Here is a 21,585-nt window from a genome sequence, read left to right as displayed (position 1 = left end):
TTCCGTGCCCTTGAAGTATACATTAACCCACTGTAAGGACCCTGGACTCTCTAGCCCTTAGTCCACAAAACAAAACCAGGCAGTGGTCAGCAGCTACCTTTATTTTGACCAGACACACGAGTCAGATGATATTCCCCCAAAATCAGATCATTAGGGCTTGTAAGCAAAATAGACAAGAAGGGGGAATTAACCAGGACCAGCATCTACCGTTTTCCCTGTGCGTTCACAAGTCTTTCTGAGTCGGCCTCGAGTATGAACTTAAAGCTATCAGGATACCAAATAAAGAGCCCTTATCTGCACACACTGGACCTGTCATGGCCAGCCCCCCACCCCTACCCCAACTGGGTACAGGACAAACAATTATGAAACTATTTGGTAGGATGAAGTTATCCAGTAGGAAGCATTCCTCCAGCTCAGGCCTGAGACACCAGACCTCAGAGTAAAGGAACCCATGTGGTCTGTAAAAACTAACGGAAGACTAAGGTTTAGAAAGAGAATGAACAAGGAGACTTTAAAAATTCTCTTCTCCTGGGATGACCGGTTTTAGGACAGAAACAATATACCTTCCAGTTTGACCCATTTCCAACTGAAAGTCATGCCAAGGTTGAATCTTAAAACTAAATTTATAACCTCTTACAGAATACTTCACGCCTACCTAGGGGGAAGGGCAAGGAAACAATTTTTAATGAATAGTAGAGAGGTGTAATTTCAAACTGAATTTTGCTCATCAGTGATATTCTGTAGACTCATGAGTCATAGTTTTAGTCACATGTATCCTGTGAGCCGAATGACTCACGAACATGCCAAGCAGGCCATGTTTCTTGGAAGTTTATCTAATTTCTGGTCTGGTTCTGCTTAGAGTAATCTTGCAGTGGCACCTGGGGACACGCTGAGGAGACCTTTGGCACCACTTCCTATCACCTAGCCCACACCCCTCTGCCCGTCCTCAGGTGATCAGTCAGTCTGTGTCAAAGCCCTTGGAAGGTGAGGGTTTGGTGTGCCTCCTGCCAGGGTCTTGCTCATGTGTGTTACTGCTGGTATGGTTCAGATTCTACTGAAAGCATGGGTTCTGAGCACTGTTCTGGTACTGGGTCCAACAGGAAACTGCCCAGTGGTCACCTCTCCCCTGGACCTGGGGGCATTTCTTTCATTTTTTCTTTCTTTTCTCCTCAGACTTGTAATAGGGGTTCCGCACCATGAAAAGCAGAAGTATAAGAGGGATGAGAAAGTAGGGGATATAGACAGCTATCAGGAATAGTCGTTCCTGGAAAGTCTTAGGTCCTTGTCCTCTGAAACGACTGGCTTTGGAGAAATCGTCGAGTAGCACCGTAGAGAGGATGGGAATCAGAGTTGTCATGGTGTGAACCGAGTAGATGATGGCAGGGATGCGGATCCACTTGCAGCCTCCTGAGGTCAGCGAGGGGAGAAAGAGCCGGGTGAGACCTGCTCATGGCTCCTGGGAGCCCGCCACACCCTCCACCCTGCTCCCTTCCGTTCAGGCATTCTACCTCCTTTTCCAAGTGGAAACAAATGGAAAACAAATAGCGTCCAACGTGCAGTCCTTATGTGACAGCTGGGGCCCTAGCACCGACTGCCAAAGAACACGGGTGGAGTCGGAATCAGAAAAACCCTGGGGCAGTAGAATGGCCATTAGAAGGTAAACTCAGCTGGTCTCAGATACAGTGGGTGGGGCGCAGGCAGCTCTGCCAGCAGCATCTCTCTGCTAAGTACATATGGATAAGAAGAATCAACAGATTCTGCCAAGACATGGATTTGAGGGCTCCAGTGGGAAATAACCTGTATAAGTTTATTTACAATGAACACTGGTATGGCCACCTTCTTTTTATAAACAATAGTCATATGGGGACACTGGAAGAATCTTTAAGTGAGAAGTCAGGCCACTTAGGGATAACTTGCTGCTACTGCTTATAAGCCAGTATACTACCCAAAGCAGAAAAATAAAAGCCAAAACAAAAAATGCTAGGAAAACAATAAAAGGGAAGAAGTTCAGTCGGTAAAGTAGCCTCAGGTGGCATGTGTGCGAGATTTCCAGTTGACTGAGGCAGTCCTGCAGCCGCACTGACCCTAGACACTATCCTGAGCCACACTGGTGTCCCTTCACAAGATCGATCCTGACCGTTCCCACTCCTGTATCACCCTCACACATCCTCCAGAGACCATTCCCCTTCCTTGGTGGAACTTTCCCCAAAGACTTCTGAGACCTGGTCCCAGAGCAAAAATGGGATTTCTCCATTTACCTTTGAAGAAGGCATATGCTGCGATGGGAAAGAAAGGCAGCTGAAACACAAGCTCGCAGAACAGGAAGGACTTGAACCACACCGGGGGGTTCTGGAGCAGAGGGTCTTTGAACTCCTCGATATACCACTGCTGCAGGTTTCTCAGCTGGGAAAAGATGAGGAATACGGTGAGTACAGCCACCTGGGAGGACTGGCTTCCGCAGCTCCAACCCTCTGGACGTGCCTCTGATCACCCAGCCCCCTGGGCAGCAGAGTCACAGCTGGTGGGCCAGCAGCACTCACGGCTGGCTTCAGTGGTGCAGCCTAGATGGTCATTTAATTAAAACTCACAAGCTCTCCCAGGTGGCACTAGTGGTAAAGAACCCACCTGCCAATGCAGGAGATGTAAGAGACACGGGTTCACTCCCTGGGTCAGGAAGATCTCCTGAGTAGGAAACGGCAACATACTCCAATATTCTTGCCTGGGGAATTCCATAGACAGAGGAGCCTGGTGGACTACAGTCCATGGGAGTCGGACACAACTGAAGTGACTTAGCACACACACACAAGCTCTAACTCAAATGTACCTTCGCCAGCAGCTTTTCTCAGCTCTTCCAGCCCCTGTGTGCTGCCCAGAATTTACCTGTGATAACATACATCCAGGTGTTGCCTGTCAAGAGCAACACTGAGTGGCACTTAGTAGGCTCTTAGTTTGCTGAACACACAAACAGGGTGTATTGGCTAACAGTCTCCTTCTTTATAAAGAAATGATATGAAAACCATCCTGAGGTTTGTCTTTTCACAACGGCAACTGCACACCAACCTCCAAGGGCCAGATTTCCTCAAGTACAGAAATGAATTTTTTTTTTTGGCGGGGTAGGGGGTGGACGGAAAGAAGGTAAATCTAACCTCTGTGAAGATGCAGTTTTAGACAATTTAAATAATCCCCAAATCGCAAATTCCTCTTCATTCTTAACTCCCCTAGTTTAAAAGGTTTTGTTTGGTTTTCTTGGGAGATCTGTAGGATATTTGTAGAGAAACAGACTATAGCTTTGTGAGTGGCCTCAGTGCTAGCATGGGCCCCTCCTTCGTGATAACACTGCCAAAACGAAAGAGGCAGATCCATGTGGGGGAGTGGGGGAGGCAGCAAGGGGGTCTGAGGTTGCCCCTTTTGTACTCCTAGCCCAAAGCCTAGGGCTCTCCCCAGAGAGACTACTGAAGGTCTGTGGCATTCAACCTTCTGGAGATGGTGCCTTGATATTATAAGACAACTTCCAAGCTAGGAATCTGGCTTACAGTGGAAAATCCAAAGATACTTTTCCTGTTAACTTTTAATCTAAAGACTCACTATTGTGAAATAAGAGGCCTCTTTGCTGCGAGTGACCTTTAAGCATTTGTTCCTGGATATTTATCCAGGAACACACACTTAGTATAATTAATGACAGAAGGGCCTCAGCTAGATAGCCAATTTATTGACCAAGTGATCTTGAATTTGTATTTGACTTGAAACTTAAATTTATGGAAATATCCTTAGCTTCTTCCTAAGCACTTTTCAGGATAGTAATGTGGTAGGAAATATTCATCAAGGTTAAATCCCTGCATCTCTCCTGGACTCTGTTTTCTCATCTATAAAACAAGCAACTTGGACTAAATGTTTTTGTAAGATCCTCTTTTGCTTTCTAGATTTAATTAAAAAAAAATTGGAGGGACAGACCTATTTTAAAAGATTTACAACAAAATTTAAAGGCATTCTGATTCATTTGAACTTCACCTTCTACTTAATTAGTATTCATTCTCTCAGATCCACTTATTTCATAAATCCAGGCAGATTTGTACAAGAAATTTGTCATTTCTAAGAGGTTCAGAATGATAATAGCAAAATTTAAAATACAGTTGACCCTTGAACAACATGGGTTTGAGCTGTGCAGGTACACGTGTACCTGCACACACGTGTACAAGGATTTTTTTCAACAGTGAATGCTACATGGTCAGTCAGTGGCTGGTGAATCAGGATAGGGAGGAGCGTGAGTACCAAGGGCTGACTGTAAGTTATAAGTGGATTTTCAACTGTTTGGAGGGTCAACACCCTTAACCCCCAAGCAGAGCGAAGAGCATGGTACCTGGCTGGGGGCAGAGTGCCTGAGCAAAGCACTTAAATCTCACTAAGCTGGTTACCTAATTATAGTACCTACCTCATTGTTGGTAAGATAAAAGCAGTTAATACTTATAGTCCTAGAACAATGGCTCAGTTCAGTTCAGTTGAGTCGCTCAGTCGTGTCCGACTCTTTGCGACCCCATGAATTGCAGCACGCCAGGCCTCCCTGTCCATCACCAACTTCCAGAGTTCACTCAGATGCACGTCCATCGAGTCAGTGATGCCATCCAGCCATCTCATCCTCAGTCGTCCCCTTCTCCTCCTGCCCCCAATCCCTCCCAGCATCAGAGTCTTTTGCAATGAGACCTCATTGCAACTCTTCGCATGAGGTGGCCAAAGTACCGGAGTTTCAGCTTTAGCATCATTCCCTCCAAAGAAATCCCAGGGTTGATCTCCTTCAGAATGGACTGGTTGGATCTCCTTGCAGTCCAAGGGACTCTCAAGAGTCTTCTCCAACATCACAGTTCAAAAGCATCAATTCTTCGGCGCTCAGCCTTCTTCACAGTCCAACTCTCACATCCATACATGACCACTGGAAAAACCATAGCCTTGACTAGAACAATGGCTAGCACACAGCAAATGCTAAGATTACTTGAAAATAATTAATAAGGACTTGGAATTCAGTTTAATCTTACTAAATCTCAGCATGCAACTAGTCATTGATTATTCCCCAAAAAGGTAATAAAACTGTTTCCATAGCTGACTCATGTTTGACTCAACTTACCACTGTTACCCATTAAAATATTCACCTGGCCTACGCACATGGATTTCTAGACCAGAGCTGCTACTGAACGGTCTTGCACTCCTCTAAACTTAGAATGAGCACACAGGCTGATTTCAGGCCTAGATGCTCACCTGTTTTTCCCTTATTTTAATAGAAGCAATGCTGCTGCTGCTGCGAAGTCGCTTCAGTCGTGTCCGATTCTGTGCGACCCCATAGACGGCGTTGCCATTTCCTTCTCCAGTGCATGAAAGTGAAAAGTCAAAGTGAAGTCGCTCAGTCATGTCCGACTCTTCGTGACCCCATGGACTGCAGCCTACCAGGCTCTTCCGTCCATGGGATTTTCTAGGCAAGAGTACTGGAGTGGGGTGCCATCACCTTCTCCATCTCCAATGGTACCCAGATGCAAATGATATCACAAAATGCTTCCATCCTCTCCAAGTCTTAATCCAAACTGAATTCTTACTGTTTCACAGAGTTTTTTCCTAAGAGTTGATCTGGTTCAAACCAAGAAAGATATTTGCAAATTTCAGTCTAACCATTATGTGATCTCTACAAGCTTTTTAGTTCGAGGAGAAAATTTCTTTTCTTTAGGGAGGAAAAAACACAACAGATGTTAAAATTTGGCATCTTTTTCAAGGAGAATCTGAAAATAACTCAAGGCTTTTATTATTATTATTTTCCCATATGGAAGAAACACATCCATCATTGCCCACCCCAAAGCAACAAAGGTGATTACAGACACAGGCCTTCAAAGCCGAGATACCCCGGTACAGCTAAGGCCTTTAAATAACATCAGAGATAGAGACACAGAGTTTTTCTGGTCAGATATGGCCTGCTTTGGCCCTTGACCTTCGACAATAAGTCAACTGAAAAAAATAAAGCTAAGAAAACTTTACCAAATCAAATATGTAAGTTTAAATGGGGTCTTTATGATTTTGAACAAATTTTAATTGTATTTTGTGAGCAAGGTCTTGTGGGAATGGCACATTCAGAAAAGATAAGGAAGGGATTTCCCTGGCACAGTCCAGTGGTTAAGGCCTCGCCTTTCAATGCAGAGGATGTGGGTTTGAACCCTGGACAGGGAGCCAAGACCTCACATGCCTCTAGGCCAAAAAACCAAATCTATGCAACAGGAGCAGTACTGTAACAAAGTCAATAAAGACTTCAAAAACAGTCCACATCCAATTTAAACAAGAGAGAGAGAGAGAAACTAACAGCTGTTCGGTCCAGAAAGGCTAGCTACCTGGAGTAATGTAACTGGCCAGGAGTAAAGGGACTCATAACACGTGAGACCGTAAACAGGCAGCCTGCCTGAGTTCTGTTGGCCAAGATCATGTACCACCTGGGCCTAGGCAGTAGGCTGGCTGAATAATCTTAATCATACTAGCATGTATGAATGTAACCCCATTTGGCAAAAGTGACTTTGCAGATGTGGTTAAAGTTCTGGATCATGAAATGGGTAGACCATCCTGGTTATCTGGTGAGCCCTAAATGTAGTGACAAGTGTTCTTACAAACGTCGGGCAGAGGGAGATTGAACTAAAGAAAACAAAGTAAAGACAGAGGCGGAGATTGATGTGATGTGGCCACGAGCCAAGAACACCTGCAGCCACCAGAAACTGGAAGAGGCCAGGAACAGATCTTCCACCAAGACTTTCAGAAGGAATCAGGCCTGCAAGACTCATTGCAAACTTCTGACCTCCCAAACTAAAAGAGAACAAATTCGTGTTGTTTTAAGCCACTTTATTTTTGTAACTTGCTGCAGAAGCAAGTAGAAACTAATACACCTTGTATATGTTTGAGCTTGTGATTTTACTCAACTCTCTCTTAACAGTTGAAGAGCCCTGACTTGCGCAAGGTGCTCAAGAGGTTCTTAAAAGAACCAAATCCCCAGACTTCAGTCCAATGAAGTCTTGCCACACACAGCCTACACTTTTCCCAGGAAAAGGAAGGTCAGAGATCTTCCTAGTTACGCTTGGGGCTAGAAACAAACCAGACTGGAGTGGGGGTATATTGTTGAGCAGTGGCTCTTAACCTTTTTAGTAGGGTCAGACCCCTGAAAAAGTTGATGGAAGCTATGGAGAGCACAGGACATACACAATTCCGCATACCCCATGAGGGGTTCATGGGCCTCAGGTTAAGAACCCCCGCTTTGCAGAGAAAAAGCATTTAAGGAGAAACAGAGGCAAAATCATCTTTAGGTAGACAAGTCAGGCTTGCCTATAGTTCTGCTGACAAACTGGAGAAGGGTAGAACTGAGGACTGGAATTCCATGATAGTAGGTTATAGGGTCCAGCATGAAAATTAATCTGAAAAAATCAAAAGCATTTAAAACAAAGTTTAAAGCGTGTTCTCCAACAACCAGGAAATGGGGCCTTTGCCTGTATTTCTACTCAGATGATCATTCCTATTCAAACACAATTTTTAAAAAGGCCCTATTTGCAAGGTATCCTTAATTTACTTCAGAGATTTTGAAGTTGCAGGATCCTAATCTTGAAATTAAGACATTCTCTGCCAATTTCTTTATAGACGCATCTAACTCTACGTGCACGATATTTCTTTGGGATTAGTCGGTATTTTTAAAGTCCTCCCAGGAAACACAACTTTAAAACCAATTCCACATGTAATTTAGACACTGGTTCATCCACTCTGTGTGTGTGTGCGCGCCCAGTGGCGTCGGACTCAGCGACTGTAGCCCACCAAGTTCCCCTGTCCCTGGGATTTTCCAGGCGAGAATACTGGAGTGGATTGCCATTTCCTCCTCCAGAGGACCTTCCCGACCCAGGAATCAAACCCATGTCTCCTGCATCTCTTGCACTGGCAGGCGGATTCTTTACCCACTGAGCCAACCTGGGAAGCCCATTCATCCAGACCCTTTCCCTCAAATACGGACAACTGACTAGAGCTGGGGTATGAGAGTCTTTAAAAAAAAGAGAGAGAGAACTGTCTTCAAAGGGGGCAAGGTGTTTCCCCCCTGAAGCCTGGGAGAAGCCGCCGGGAGAAACAAAGAAAAGCCCAAGATGTCGAGGTAAAGAGCGCCGGCGGAACCCAAGGAAAGTGGGAGAGAAAGTGGGCGAGGAGGCGACGTAATGGTCGGGACGCTGGGGCAACCGCTGCGACGAGGGACCCCAACCCCGGCGACCGGGACCGAAGGCGCCCTCACCTCGACGGGGTAGAGATCGCGTGGCAGAACCCCCTGCAGGTCCATGAGCAGGGTGATGGGGATGTGGGAGAGGAAGTAGAAGCCCAGCAACCACTCCAGGCCGCGCCGGGCGCCCAGAGTCCCCATCGTCCGTCGGTTGGGCTGAGCGGGAGCCGAGACGACACTCACCGGAACACTACGTCGGGAAAGCGCCGCGCCTGAGAGGTCCCGGGCCCCCGCGCCCCGCCCCGTCCCGCCCCGCCGCGAGGGCGACGCCGGCTGCTCCCATTGGCTGAGAAGCCGCGCGCGGGCCGGGAGCGTCCGCAGAGGCGGCCCGGGGACAGTTCCCATTGGTTGCGAGGAGCGCCGCGTGAGGCGGGGGCGGGGCTGTCCGGGGCGTCTCGGGGCGTCTCGGGGCGTCCGGGTCGCACACCGCAGCGCTACCCGGCGGCCTTCTCTCCGCGGCCGCGTGCGCGCTTGGCTTCGCGGCGTTTCCCCTCCGTGGCCCTTTCACTCATTATTACTCTTCCGTTCCTTCACTCCATCCGTTTAGTGCTTGCCGGGCGGCTCCTTTGTGCCGGGCCGTGGGGACTTAACGGGGATGGAGCGCCCAGTGCAGTGGGGTCTCACCCACCAGGGCCGGCTGGACATTGCGTGGTGGTGGTCCGTGCCGTGGCAGCAGTCCCGGGCCTGGGAACAGGGGGCAAGATCCCTGGCCTGCCGGAGTTGAGGGTACCGGAAGCTTTCTGAAGGAGGTGTAGGAGGCAGCCAGCCTCAGTTCAGAAAGAAGCACGGTGATATAGGAGGAGGTAAAATTGCCAGATCTTGGTGATTCGCTGTGGAGAATAAGGGAGGCTCAAGGGTTCGTTTTCAGGCCGCGCGAATATTGATCTTTAATTACATACTGGACCTGGGTCTGCCCTGGAACAGGACAGGTTGGGGCACCCAATCACTGAGAAGAGGGACATAGAGAAGTGAGTCGAAGAGAAAGATAATTTGGTTGTGGCCATGTTGTTACTGAGCAGAATCTGCAGCATGAGTGGAAAAGTCCAGGAGGCAGTTAGGTGAACACGTCTGAAGATGTGGATTTGTGAGGCATCTGTGTTTGTTGGACGTGGAAATTGTGAGAGCACAAGACCTGTGAGAGATCTTGGATGACCTCAGGGGTCAGGGGAGGAGGGGGCTGAGATATACAGGTAGACAGCAAGAGTGTGATGTCTCAGAAACACAGGGAAGGGGGGGGAGGGGTTCTGCTGTCTCCGAACACTAAGTGGTACCCGCCTGTGACTTGTGAGAGCAGCTGTGGTTGTTGGAGGCAGGAGCCGGATGATGACAGGCCGGCAAGGAGCCAGGAGGTAAGGAAATGGAGGTAGGGATTTAGATATGATTACGAACTGGAGGAGAAAGCCGGGGCAGGAGGTGGAGGGAAATGTGCTCAAGAGAAGACTGATTTATCTTCTTTTCAGAGAAGAGAGACCAGAGCACTGTCATGTGTCTAGATGCTTGAAGTCTCTGGGTCGGGGGAGAGGTTGTCCAGACAGGAGTTGGAGAGAATGGATCAGGGTTAGGTCAGAGGTGCAGTGTGCTCCCCAGGGTGGAGCACGAGGACAGAGAAACGGTGGTCAGCTTCGAGGACCCCGCTGAGATGTGTGGCCATTGATCTGGGGGCCTCTCCCAGGCTGTGTGCTTTGCTCCGTTGTGAGGGCTACACAGAAAAAGGCTGTTGGGGTGAAAGTTAGGAAAGACAGCGTTGATGTTGAGGAGTTGAACAAGAGAGTGATTGAAGAGATGGAGCACGCACTTCGAACAGGATAGGGAGTGGGTGATGTAAGGCCAGAAGGGGCTGGTAGACTGGGAGAAACTGGAGAAGTGCACGAATTTGAGGCTTTGCATAGGCATGACTGCTAATGCGGTGGGAGAAACTGGACGAATGGGCCTGAAGGATGGGCGAGCAGAACAAGTGGTACAATGTCTGGGTTCTGGGTATCAGGAGGAGGTTCTGCCCCAGGGAATCTGGCTGAAATGGAGTGGAGGGGAAGGTGTTCGGAGATCACGGAACAGAGAGCCCAGAGCGTGGGGTGGATTGACCACAGAGGCCACTGCGAGCCCAAGGCCATAGGCTCAGCGTGTAAGGGGAGTGGCGAGGAAGGAGGTGAGCATGGGCTGAGGTCTGGCTTGAACCTCAGAGAGCGGAGGGGAAATGGTGTGGAGGTGGCCTTGGGGAGTAGGGAAACTGGTGACCCCACCTCCTGACCTTGAACTCTGTGTGAGAATGTGTGAGTGTGAGAAAGTGAACAACCTGTGCCGGGGTGGGCTGTGCTGCTGCTAAGTCGCTTTAGTCGTGTCCAACTCTGTGCAACCCCATAGATGGCAGCCCACCAGGCTCCCTCATCCCTGGGATTCTCCAGGCAAGAACACTGGAGTGGGTTGCCATTTCCTTCTCCAATGCATGAAAGAGAAAAGTGAAAGTAAAGTCACTCAGTCATGTCCAACTCTTAGCAACCCCATGGACTGCAGCCTACCAGGTTCCTCCGTCCGTGGGATTTTCCAGGCAAGAGTACTGGAGTGAGGTGCCATTGCCTTCTCCAGGGTCGGGCTGTGGGAGAGCCCAAATCTCAGGGGCGGGGAGCCAGGTGTCAGTTACTGCAGGAGGTGAGGGCTGAGGGTGTGGAGGGCTTTGTGAGCCCCATAGTAGAGGGGTTTGGGCTCTAGTTAGGAGTGGGTGTTTACTGGGGAGGAGAAACAGAACTGGGTGGAGGAGAGGGCACAGCAGGAGAGGAGTGGAGATTTCCTCCTTGGTGGTGAAGTGAAGTGAAGTGAAAGTCGCTCAATCGTGTCCATGGGATCTCCAGGCCAGAATAATGGAGTGGGTAGCCTATTCCTTCTCCAGGGGATCTTCCCGACCCAGGAATCGAACCGGCGTCTCCTGAATTGCAGGCGGATTCTTTACCAACTGAGCTGTCAGGGAGGTCCTTCCTTGGTGGTGAACAAGGGATAAACATGATCAGAACACAAGGTTCTGGCGTTCCTGGGGCCTCTAGGGGCAGGCAGGAGCCCTCTTGCACAGACCCCCTCCCCCGCACCGGCAGGAATGGCTAACACCTGTTAAGCTGTACTCCATGCAGACTAACTGCTCGCTGGGGAAAGGGGGTTGGGGGTCCCTAAGCTGGGGTTTGCCCAGGGAATGTGGGAAGTGTGCAGCTGTTAAAGTCACTGTTCCTCTGAAAGCATCTCACTCAGCCAAGCTTCTTATCTGTAGATAAAGATTTTCAAGGCCAGGCACTTCTGTCCAGCTGCTGTGTTCAGCTTGGAATTCCTGTAGTAGGGGTGCCAAAGCTTGAGACGGTCAGAGAAGGCATAGAAGGTGAATGGCCCTGGGGAGGAGGACACAGCTAATAACAGATTCTTACCCAAAGCAAATGTTGAGTAAAAGAATGACTTAAAAAAAAAAAAGAAAGAAAGTTCTGAGCAGCTTCCCCGTTGTGAGTGAGAAGAGGTGATGACCTTTTGGAAATTATTCATATTGTGATAAGACAAACACTGCTAGCTGGACAATGGACCCTCACAGTGGTGGGAAAAGAATTCTAGTCTTGTAACTCCAGCTAAAAGGCACTTAGAGAAGGTCCGAGCTAGACCTGCCACCTGCCTCCTGAGCAGCAACTATGCAAGTCCCTTTCCTCTTGTCGCCTTAAATGCGCAGTGTGAGATCTGTGAGTTAAGTTTTATTGGAAAATGCAAAATGAGGACTGCAGCCTGGGAGACAGCACCTCAGATAGCTCCTGAGAAGCTGCTCCAAAGAGGCAGCGAGGGACAGGTCAGTCTGTATATGATATTGGTGAAGGAGGAATACATGCAATGAAACACACATTTTTCCAGAAACTTACTTCTAGTTTTGTGAAGCTTTTGCTAGTCATGAGGAACAGTCGTCCCCACGAACAATTTTAGTGCTTTACTAGATAGGAGGAGGAGATACAAGGATTGGGCTCATAAAGTTGACTCCTGAAAATATCTTATCTGAAGACCTGTCCTGCCAGTTTCTCTTCCCCAGCACAGAGTGCCTCCTTTCTGTTCTCCACCCTGGACTCTTGTCATGGGTGTTGAAAATCAGCTATTGCAGCACGTGGTTTAATCCTTAGAAGTAGATGGCAAGTGCCCATGGCAAGTGCCAATTTATAGTTGACACTCTCTCTGCTTTTGTTTCACTCTTCCCTCTCCTTAAAATGCTCCCACCCTCTTCACCCCAACCCAGCCTCCATCCCTAGTTGTTTTAAGGCCCAATGGCCCCCTGCCCTGACTGCCTCTGAGTGGGGGTCGCTGCTGTCTCTGCGCCTCTGCAGCACTGCCTCTGACAAGTTTGCTCTTTTCACTGATTGTTTTCACCGATCTGAGTACCTGTCTGCACCTTTCCTGCTAGAGTCTGGGTTCCTGGACCACAAAGACGGTGCGACCGGCATCTTTCTTTTACTAAAAGCCGGGGTCATTGTTGAGTGAACTACATGTAACAGTGAGGCTCCTCTGTCCACTGAGACAGAGACGGTCACCCAGTGTAACTGTGAAGGGTTGGATCACTGGGTGTAAGAACAGCCGACTGATGGCAGGATACAGACACAGCAAATGTCAAGAGGTTCTGCTGCTAATGGAGAGCGATTAGACCTGGCTCTAGAGTCAGCAGGGGGCTCCACACCTCAAAGCTAAAACATTATGTCTTCCATTAGTAAGAGCTAAGATTCTGTCAGTACTGGAAGCAGAGCAAGGAGGCTGGGTTATGGAGTTGGGGGGTGAGATTCAGAAGGATCTCTGCAGATCCGTGGGTTTTACCTGGGCAGAGGGCAGCTGGCCCCTGATTACCTCCTTTTTTGTGTCAAAGAAACTGTAAACTCATGCAGAGCAGGTGGAGGTTAATTCTGAAAGACTTGTTTAAAATTTCGGTCTTTTGTTGTTTGTAACTCTTTTTGCGTTCATGTTGATTTTTTTAAAATACTGCATTAAAATATTATCTGTTCCGATGACTGACTGGGTGCCCATCCAAATTGTGTGCCTGAGGTGTCTCACTCACCTCACCTGGTCCCAGCACTGGCTCTCAGGTAGGACTGGGGTTAAGTTTGATTTGGGGGAGAGAGGTTACTGGGGCTGGCAAGCTAAGTGTAGTAAGTCTTTTGATTTGATATCAAGGCAGCAGGGATACAGGTAGGTGGGATTACAATAGTGTTCCAGGAGGATTCCTCTGGCCCCTGTGTGTGCAGGGTGGACTGATGTGGGGGTTGGGAGCTGGGGAGGCTGGAAGCAAGATATTAGTATTTGTCACTATATCATGTATTTCTGGTACTTTAGTAGTTAACAAAGGAAAGGGCTGGAAGTATCAAGATAGGTGTGTCTCAAGTACATTTGGTGGTGGAAGTAGTGGGGCCCATTTAATGAAAGTTAATATTTTTCACTTATGGAGTGCCTACTGTATACATAAGAACAATGGTTGGCAAATGTTTGCTATAAACAGACCATATTTTAGTGTCTCTGGGCTCATCTCTGTCTCAGCTACTCAACTCCGCCATTTGTTGTATAGGAACAGCAATAGGCCACGTGTACACGAGTGAGCCTGGCTGTGTTCCAGTAAAACTTTATTTATGAAACCAGGCATTGGGCCTGATTTGGCTTGTGGCTGTTGTAGTTTACTGACGCCTGCTCTAAGGCATTGCCGCCTTTGTGGTCAAGGCCGGGTAGCTGTGGGTTCTAGTGAGTGAGGAAAGGAAGCATCAGGGGGTGTATGGGTCACCCTAAGGCCTAGTGTACACACACCCTAAGTCCTGGAAGTGTACACAGCTCTTCCCGTCACATTCCATCAGAGAGGATTTAGACAGATGCCCACGTCTTCCCACCAGGGGCCTGAGGATATACTCTGGCCTTGTGCCAGGGAAGGAGGAAGAGGAGAGTTCAGGGTCCATGAACAGTCTTTACTCTTAGGGGAAGCACGCTGACTGGAACTGCCCACCCTGGCCAGGCCCTTTAGTAACCATTCGCATGAGTTGTTTTATGACAGGAGATCCTGGTAAGAAATATGGAACTAATAAGCCACCACCAACCGGAAGAGTTTGGGAAAGGTCAAAAGGAGACACTGTGTGTCCGTCCCAGAGTCCCTCTCACTAGCATCCATCTTGGCTGAGCAATGCGTGTGCCACCAGGAAAGACTCTGAATTAGAATGATTGGCCAAAGACAACCCAGAAACTAATCCCATCACCATAAAACCCGAGACTGTGAGCCACGCGGCAGAGCAGTTCTCCTGGGTTCCCTTACCCTACTGCTCTCCGTCCGGGTGCCCTTTCCCAATAAAATCTCTTGCTTTGTCAGCACATGTGTCTCCTCGGACAATTCATTTCCGAGCGTTAGACAAGAGCCCAGTTTCGGGCCCTGGAAGGGGTCCGCCTTCCTGCAACAAATGGCAACTCTGGCGGGGACTCTTCTTCGCTGAGACTGACATCCTGACCACTCGGGGTACTCGGGCCAGCTTGCCTGCCAATGGACCAGACCCAATGACTGCAACTGGGACCCTTTTGTCCCTGGTCTCCTCCTGACACAGACAACTGGCCAGGGTGCCCCGACCGGTAAGGAACAAGAGACTTTATTAACCTCTCTCCCCTTCTCTCTCTCTTTCCTCTCCTTAACCCTTCCTATCCTCCCCCTTTTTTCTAGTCCCCCGGTCCTGGATGCAGGAATCTGGTCGAAGGGCCCTGGCCTGAGCTGAGGATTGGAGACTGATGACCTCCTCTTGGCAGAGAACTCGAATTCTGGTTCTGTTCTGGTCTGATTTCTGGTAGGGCTGAGTTCCAGTCCTCCCTTCTCTGGAGGCCCAGGGAAAAGTCTCATAACGCCTGGGTATCTGCAGGTGGCAGATGTCTGTAAGGCCACCCCTTTTGCTCCCCTCTCCTGCTTCCTCCCCCTTCTTTCAACCTGGCTTCCTTTCCTCCCTTTGAAGTCTTTGAAGACGTGAGTGTTACAACCTCACCAGAGCCATGACAGGCTCAGAGAGGTACACTAGGCCAAAAATAATCCCTGAGTCATGCTTCCGGGGCTTCCGGGGATGATAACTCTGGCCAATCAGAGGGATGATAACTGGCCAATCAGTAAAGACCAGAAAACTCCTGCAGCCAATAAGCCCTTGCCAACTCTCTGTCTTCGTCCTAAACCTATAAATACTGCTGTAACCCAGGGCTCGGGGCTCTCGTCAAGACTCCACTGTGCTAGATGAGACGGGAGCCCTGGCTCGAGCTAGAAATAAAACCCCTTTATGCTTTTGCATTGCTGTGGACGTCTTATTCTCTCAGTTTCGGGAACTCGAACTCGGCATAACACTGAGATGTTTTCCTTAAAGTGTTAGTACTTGAATCTGAAGTTCTGTGTCTCCATAGGTTTTCTGAGAGACTGTATTCTTGTATTTATGGGTGTGTCTGATGAGGACTGCCAGGTTTATATGTGTGTGTTTTAACTGTGTGTTCTGTGTTGTGATTTTTGATGCCCATTTTGCTTTGTCTGGCCACCACTTGGTTTAGACCTGCCACCATTTTGTTAGAATTTGATTTTCTTTCCCTATGCCTTGAGACCAGGGCTCTCAGGAACACCTATCTAGACCATCTCTAACCCCTGACACTGAGGAAAAATGGGAAAAAGCCTTTAAAAGTTTTATTCTGTTTTTTATAAACTAGTAAAATTCATATTATAATATCTAATTAATGACTAAACTTAGAAAATGAAGTTAGATCTTGCATTGTGTCTGTCTAAATATGTCTCAGTGTGTTTTTATCTCTGGATAATATTTTTGAGATTAATTTGTAAATGAGCTCTATTTAATTGGCTTAAAAAAGGTAAGTGCTTACAAATCAAATAATTCTAAATTAATTCCAGGTTCATGTGAACTGGTAAATATTCAGTGTTAAATACCTGATATTAATGTTTGTTGACCTATCTAATATAGACATGTCTTAGAGTAATTAACATTAAGCAAAATATTTTCATTGTACCTCGGTTTAATATAAGTTAAATATTATCATATCTGTTACAAATTTGTCAACAAGAAAATTACCTCGAGTGAAAAAACTTCTAAAAAAATGTAAATGAGACATGAGCTTTTATATAAATTCTATTAAAAAAATTATTCTTTAAAAATATCTGTCTAAAATAGTCTCTCCAGATTGGCATAACTTGAATTCCTAAGGGTTGTGCTAAGTGTGCTAAGTGTTAGAAGTCTATTGACTAGTTAGGCCATTTCCAAGTAAAATAAGATTTTGAAACATTTACTATAAACACTAATTTCCTTTTATAGAGAAACTAAGAGATTTGGGACTATAAGTAAATAATGTTTGGTGCCATCCTAAAATGTTCTAAGAAAGCAAGGGTTTTAGAAATTATCACTGGTATTTATGCTCACCAATCTATAAAATGCTAATATAAAAGTTAGTTCTTGGTTGCTAAAGGAAAGTAAAAAGTATGTTTTCAGTTAAAAAAAAAAGATATGAAAAATACTAAAAAGAGTTCTGCATGATCAGGATTTTCTAAAATTGGATTACAATCAGTTAGGTAAATGGATTTTGTTAGGAATGACACAGCCATCAGAAAACTGGTTAGAGCCAAATAGGTCCAAGATGGCAGAGCTGACTTTCACTAGACCTTGAGCCTTGGTGTTTATACCCATTGTGACATATCAACAAGCTAAATGATACACCCATCAACTAAATCTGACCAAATGTTCTAAACTCTTTTATCTTTTTGATAAAATTTCCTAAATCAAATTCTTTTAAAGTTCTTTTGACCTCTAGCTAACTTCAGAGGCCCCCTGAAACATCCCAAAGAGAGATATTAAACTATGCTTATTTGGTTGGTTAAATTACATGAAGAAGATTATCAAATGAGTAATAAATCCACTTATGTTATAATGTATGGTAAAATTACTAATACAGATATCCTAGAAATTATATGGAGTTCTTAACATTCTGATATGTCCTGGTATTCTAATGGAAAACCTGATGACTTCACAAAAGTTAACAAAAGGACTGAATAAACCAGAGAATATGCTTATAACTTTTATGGTTTCTGTCTGAAAAATTACGGGTTTAAATCTTATGTTTTCCAGGGGTAGAGAAAACCTTCCTCTCTAATTATGACAATATTTGGTAAAATTATACATTATAAATGAAACAATTATATTTTCTCTCTGACTCCTCCAAAAATTGGAAACTTTTAGGTTTCTAGTAAGTTTATGAAATGAATTAGGAAGGTTATCTCACTAACAGGTACAAAAAATCTCAAGAAATTTTGAGACCTTAAAAAAGAAAAAATTCACTTAGAGTTGTTAGGCAAAATCTGTGATAAGCCTTTGGTGTGAGTTTCCCAGCCCTGTTTTATTTTAAAAGTTCAGTCTGAGACTCCATAAATGTTTCAGCAAAATAAAAAGTCTATGATCAATTGCTGCTGCTGCTGCTGCTGCTGCTGCTGCTGCTGCTGCTGCTAAGTCGCTTCAGTCGTGTCCGACTCTTAGCAACCCCATGGACTGCAGCCCACCAGGCTCCTCCATCCATGGGACTTTCCAGGCAAGAGTACTGGAGTGGGGTGCCATTGCTTTCTCCGCTATGATCAATTATGGTTATATAAATCATCAGACCAAAATTAGTGAAAACAGATCTATTTTGCAAACAAACTAGGCTTAATTTGGTTATATTTGATAAAAATGAGGGTAATTTTAGGGAGAAAAAGATGTCTCAATAAATGTTAAATCCCAGTTTGTTAATGGAGGTCTGCATATAGTAAAACTCATTTCTTAGATAGATCTTTGCTGTTATGTGATATTAATGTAAAATTTAATTAAATTCTTAAAGAACACCCTAAATTTGTTTCTGAAGCTTATCTTAGTAATCTATCTTTGGATGAAGATCAGATGCCTCATGACCTGCAACCAGGACTGAAAAAAGACATAGTTTAAGGGACTGTCTCCAATCTGGATGGAAGGACTTTTTTATCAGGTACTCTTAACTAGCTCATGCACAATGAAACTAAAGAAAAATTAACTCTTAGACTAATTCTCACTTTCAAAGGCCCCTACACTGGATTGGTCTATAGAGAAGATAGCTGACCCGATCTCACTTAAAAGGATGCTCAAACAGAGGAGAAACTACACTATACCAGGGTGAGAACACAATGACATCAGAGGTAGACAGCTTCCCCAAGATGCTGGACCTGATTCGTATGATCATTTGTAATGTTTCCTTGACTTCTTAGACCTTTGCATATAAATCAAGTGCTTTTCTATCATAGGCCTGATCCTATGCTAGTTTTAAAAATCAATCCAGTTGTTGGGTTTGTGGCCAATTATCTGTGTCTAGTTCTGGGTTACCTTTGCAAAATTCTCTACAAGACTCTAAATGGTTGGCCCTGAAAAACTTTACTTAAAAAAAATTATAGTCATATTCAGGTCACTATGATATTACTAGATGGGATCCCCTCATTGGGCCAATTAATAATCTCTTCTCTGACTCTGGCCATGAATTTGAGCTTTCTTCTATTACTCAAGCTCAATCAGAGCAACAAGAAAAGTTTCAACAACAACAACAAAAATCTCCCACAATTATGAGATAGATTTATATAGATAACACCAGGATATGGTAATTTAGGTTTAAAGTCTCCTCTGTGTTGAAAACAATTAAAGCATACTAAAGATAATCATAAAACCGTTCAACTTCAGCTTCTTCAGCGTCACTGGTTGGGGCATAGACTTGGATAACTGTGATATTGAATGGTTTGCCTTGGAGACGAACAGAGATCATTCTGTCGTTTTTGAGATTGCATCCAAGTACTGCATTTTGGACTCTTTGGTTGACCATGATAGCTACTCCATTTCTTCTGAGGGATTCCTGCCCACAGTAGTGGATATAATGGTCATCTGAGTTAAATTCAGTCATTCCAGTCCATTTTAGTTCGCTGATTCCTAGAATGTCGACGTTCACTCTTGCCATCTCTTGTTTGACCACTTCCAATTTGCCTTGATTCATGGACCTGACATTCCAGGTTCCTATGCAATATTGCTCTTTACAGCATTGGACCTTGCTTCTATCACCAGTCACATCCACAACTGGGTATTGTTTTTGCTGTGGCTCCATCCCTTCATTCTTTCTGGAGTTATTTCTCCACTGACCTCCAGTAGCATATTGGGCACCTACAGACCTGGGGAGTTCCTCTTTTGGTATCCTACCATTTTGCCTTTTCACACTGTTCATGGGGTTCTCAAGGCAAGAATACTGAAGTGGTTTGCCATTCCCTTCTCCAGTGGACCACGCCCTGTCAGACCTCTCCACCATGACCCGCCCATTTTGGGTTGCCCCGCAGGCATGGCTTGGTTTCACTGAGTTAGACAAGGCTGTGGTCCTAGTGTGATTAGATTGACTAGTTTTCTGTGAGCATGGTTTCAGTGTGTCTGCCCTCTGATGCCCTCTTGGAACACCTACCATCTTACTTGGGTTTCCCTTAACTTGGGCGTGCGGTATCTCTTCAGGGCTGCTCCAGCAAAGCACAGCCGCTGCTCCTTACCTTGGATGAGGGGTATCTCCTTACCACGGATGAGGGGTATCTCCTTACCACCGCCGTTCCTGACCTTCAACGTGGGTCCTCTAGGCCCTCCTGTGCCTGGGCAGCCACCGCTCCTCGGGATGCTCCTCCTGGCCGCAGGCCCTGGCCTCGGGCGTGGGTGGCTCCTCCCAGCTGCCACCCCTGACCTCGGATGCGGGGTGTCTCCTCCCAGCCGCCACCCCTGACCTCGGACGCGGGGTAGCTCCTCTTGGCCGTTCCCGCGCTGTCGCAGCCTGGCACTCTAGGCCGCTGCCCCTGACCTCGGACCTGGAGTAGCTCCTCTCAGCCGTGCTTAGTGCGCCAGCTCGCCGCTGCCGGCGCTTAGTGCTAAGAAGTGAAGAAGGCTGAGCACCGAAGAATTGATGCTTTTGAACTGTGGTGTTGGAGAAGACTCTTGAGAGTCCCTTGGACTGCAAGGAGATCCAACCAGTCCATTCTGAAGGAGCTCAACCCTGGGATTTCTTTGGAAGGAATGATGCTGAAGCTGAAACTCCAGTAATTTGGCCACCTCATGCGAAGAGTTGACTCATTGCAAAAGACTCTGATGCTGGGAGGGATTGGGGGCAGGAGGAGAAGGGGACGACCGAGGATGAGATGGCTGGATGGCATCACGGACTTGATGGACGTGAGTCTGAGTGAACTCCAGGAGATGGTGATGAACAGGGAGGCCTGGCATGCTGCGATTCATGGGGTCGCAAAGAGTCGGACAGGACTGAGCGACTGAACTGAACTGTAAGATAATCAGTCTAGGAACACTAAAAAACTGGACTATGTGCCTTATAGAAAAGATAAAGATTCTACAGAGCAGTCTAAGTTAGATGACCTGAGATATACTGGGCCATATCTAATGAAAGCTCTTAAGTCTTACTTGTGACTTTACTAATACTTCTGGCTATGTTATTTGTAACATAACAAATATATTATTTGTAAAACATTCACCTGTTTTACAAAATTGCTATTTCTTACACTGCCAAATGTATGACTGAGGCCTCTGATAAAATAATATATAGTTCCATATGAGATCAATGATGGTAACAGTGTAACTCTATATATGAAAAAAGCAACAAGAGGAGGTATTTTCCTGGACCAAGAGGCTAGTAAGACAGGTGGTCCAGAAAATTTTGGATACTGTTTTATGGCCTAGTCCAGTAACAACACATTGAGTGGCTTATCAACAAAATCTTTGCCAAACCTGAGAATGGACATTCTCAGCACCATGAGATAAAATGGTCATGAAATGCCCCACTCAAAATCATGGTCAAGTTTATGAACAAAAAAGGGCTCTGCCAACTGAAAACTGAGACTTGCCATCTACGTCTACAAAGATTAAATCATGGCCACTGCAACTGCTGACTTTCAATGCCCCTGAAAAGAGTTCAGGGTTAAAATTAAGAATGAGGCACGCTGTGCTCTGGAAAAAATCGGCAGAACAGGTCTTCCGATAGTTAGATCCTGTCAAGAAAAGATTTTATGAGTTCCAATTCTTACATCTTTTCATACCTAGAGGAGCACTGATGTCATTAGTGGTGACATCAACTTTGGCTATTAAAAAAAATTTTACAGTTAAAAAGTCAAAATAGAGTGGGTATGGTTCAGACATCCTGGAATATAACTAGGTGACACTATGGTGTAATTTCAGATTAGACGTTGTATTGCTAACAGTTGAGTTTTCTGAGTTGTGTCAGGCTTAAATGCCACCATTCTCAAAACAATGTCTGCTGAA

The 21,585-nt window shown here is 46.2% G+C and overlaps 1 protein-coding gene and 1 long non-coding RNA gene across 2 annotated transcripts; one reads left to right on the top strand and one right to left on the bottom strand.

Annotated features, from left to right (window-relative positions):
- Positions 1-81: 81 nt before the first annotated feature.
- Positions 82-8,565, bottom strand: TMEM97 (transmembrane protein 97). The gene is made up of 3 exons (XM_069602954.1): positions 8,279-8,565; positions 2,259-2,403; positions 82-1,407 (listed from the first exon to the last, which is right to left on the bottom strand). The coding sequence occupies exons 1-3, from the start codon at positions 8,402-8,404 to the stop codon at positions 1,148-1,150; spliced, it is 531 nt and encodes a 176-aa protein (XP_069459055.1). The 5' UTR covers positions 8,405-8,565; the 3' UTR covers positions 82-1,147.
- A 98-nt stretch (positions 8,566-8,663) lies between these two features.
- LOC138414883 (uncharacterized) lies at positions 8,664-20,796 on the top strand. The gene is made up of 2 exons (XR_011247009.1): positions 8,664-10,409; positions 19,789-20,796. It is a non-coding gene; the product is annotated as an uncharacterized lncRNA (long non-coding RNA).
- The last annotated feature ends 789 nt before the right edge of the window (positions 20,797-21,585 follow it).

Source organism: Ovis canadensis, chromosome 11 (genome assembly GCF_042477335.2).
Source record: "Ovis canadensis isolate MfBH-ARS-UI-01 breed Bighorn chromosome 11, ARS-UI_OviCan_v2, whole genome shotgun sequence".
Lineage (NCBI taxonomy): Eukaryota > Metazoa > Chordata > Mammalia > Artiodactyla > Bovidae > Ovis > Ovis canadensis.
This window is presented reverse-complemented; position numbering and strand designations above follow the sequence as displayed.

Bases quoted from the DNA above. Each gene is read 5' to 3' on its own strand.
- TMEM97 (XM_069602954.1), bottom strand. From the start codon at position 8,404: ATGGGGACTCTGGGCGCCCGGCGCGGCCTGGAGTGGTTGCTGGGCTTC. The intron at 2,404-8,278 runs GTGAGGGCGCCT...ATCTTTTCCCAG, and splicing joins GCGATCTCTACCCCGTCGAG to CTGAGAAACCTGCAGCAGTG. The intron at 1,408-2,258 runs GTAAATGGAGAA...CGCTGACCTCAG, and splicing joins AGCATATGCCTTCTTCAAAG to GAGGCTGCAAGTGGATCCGC.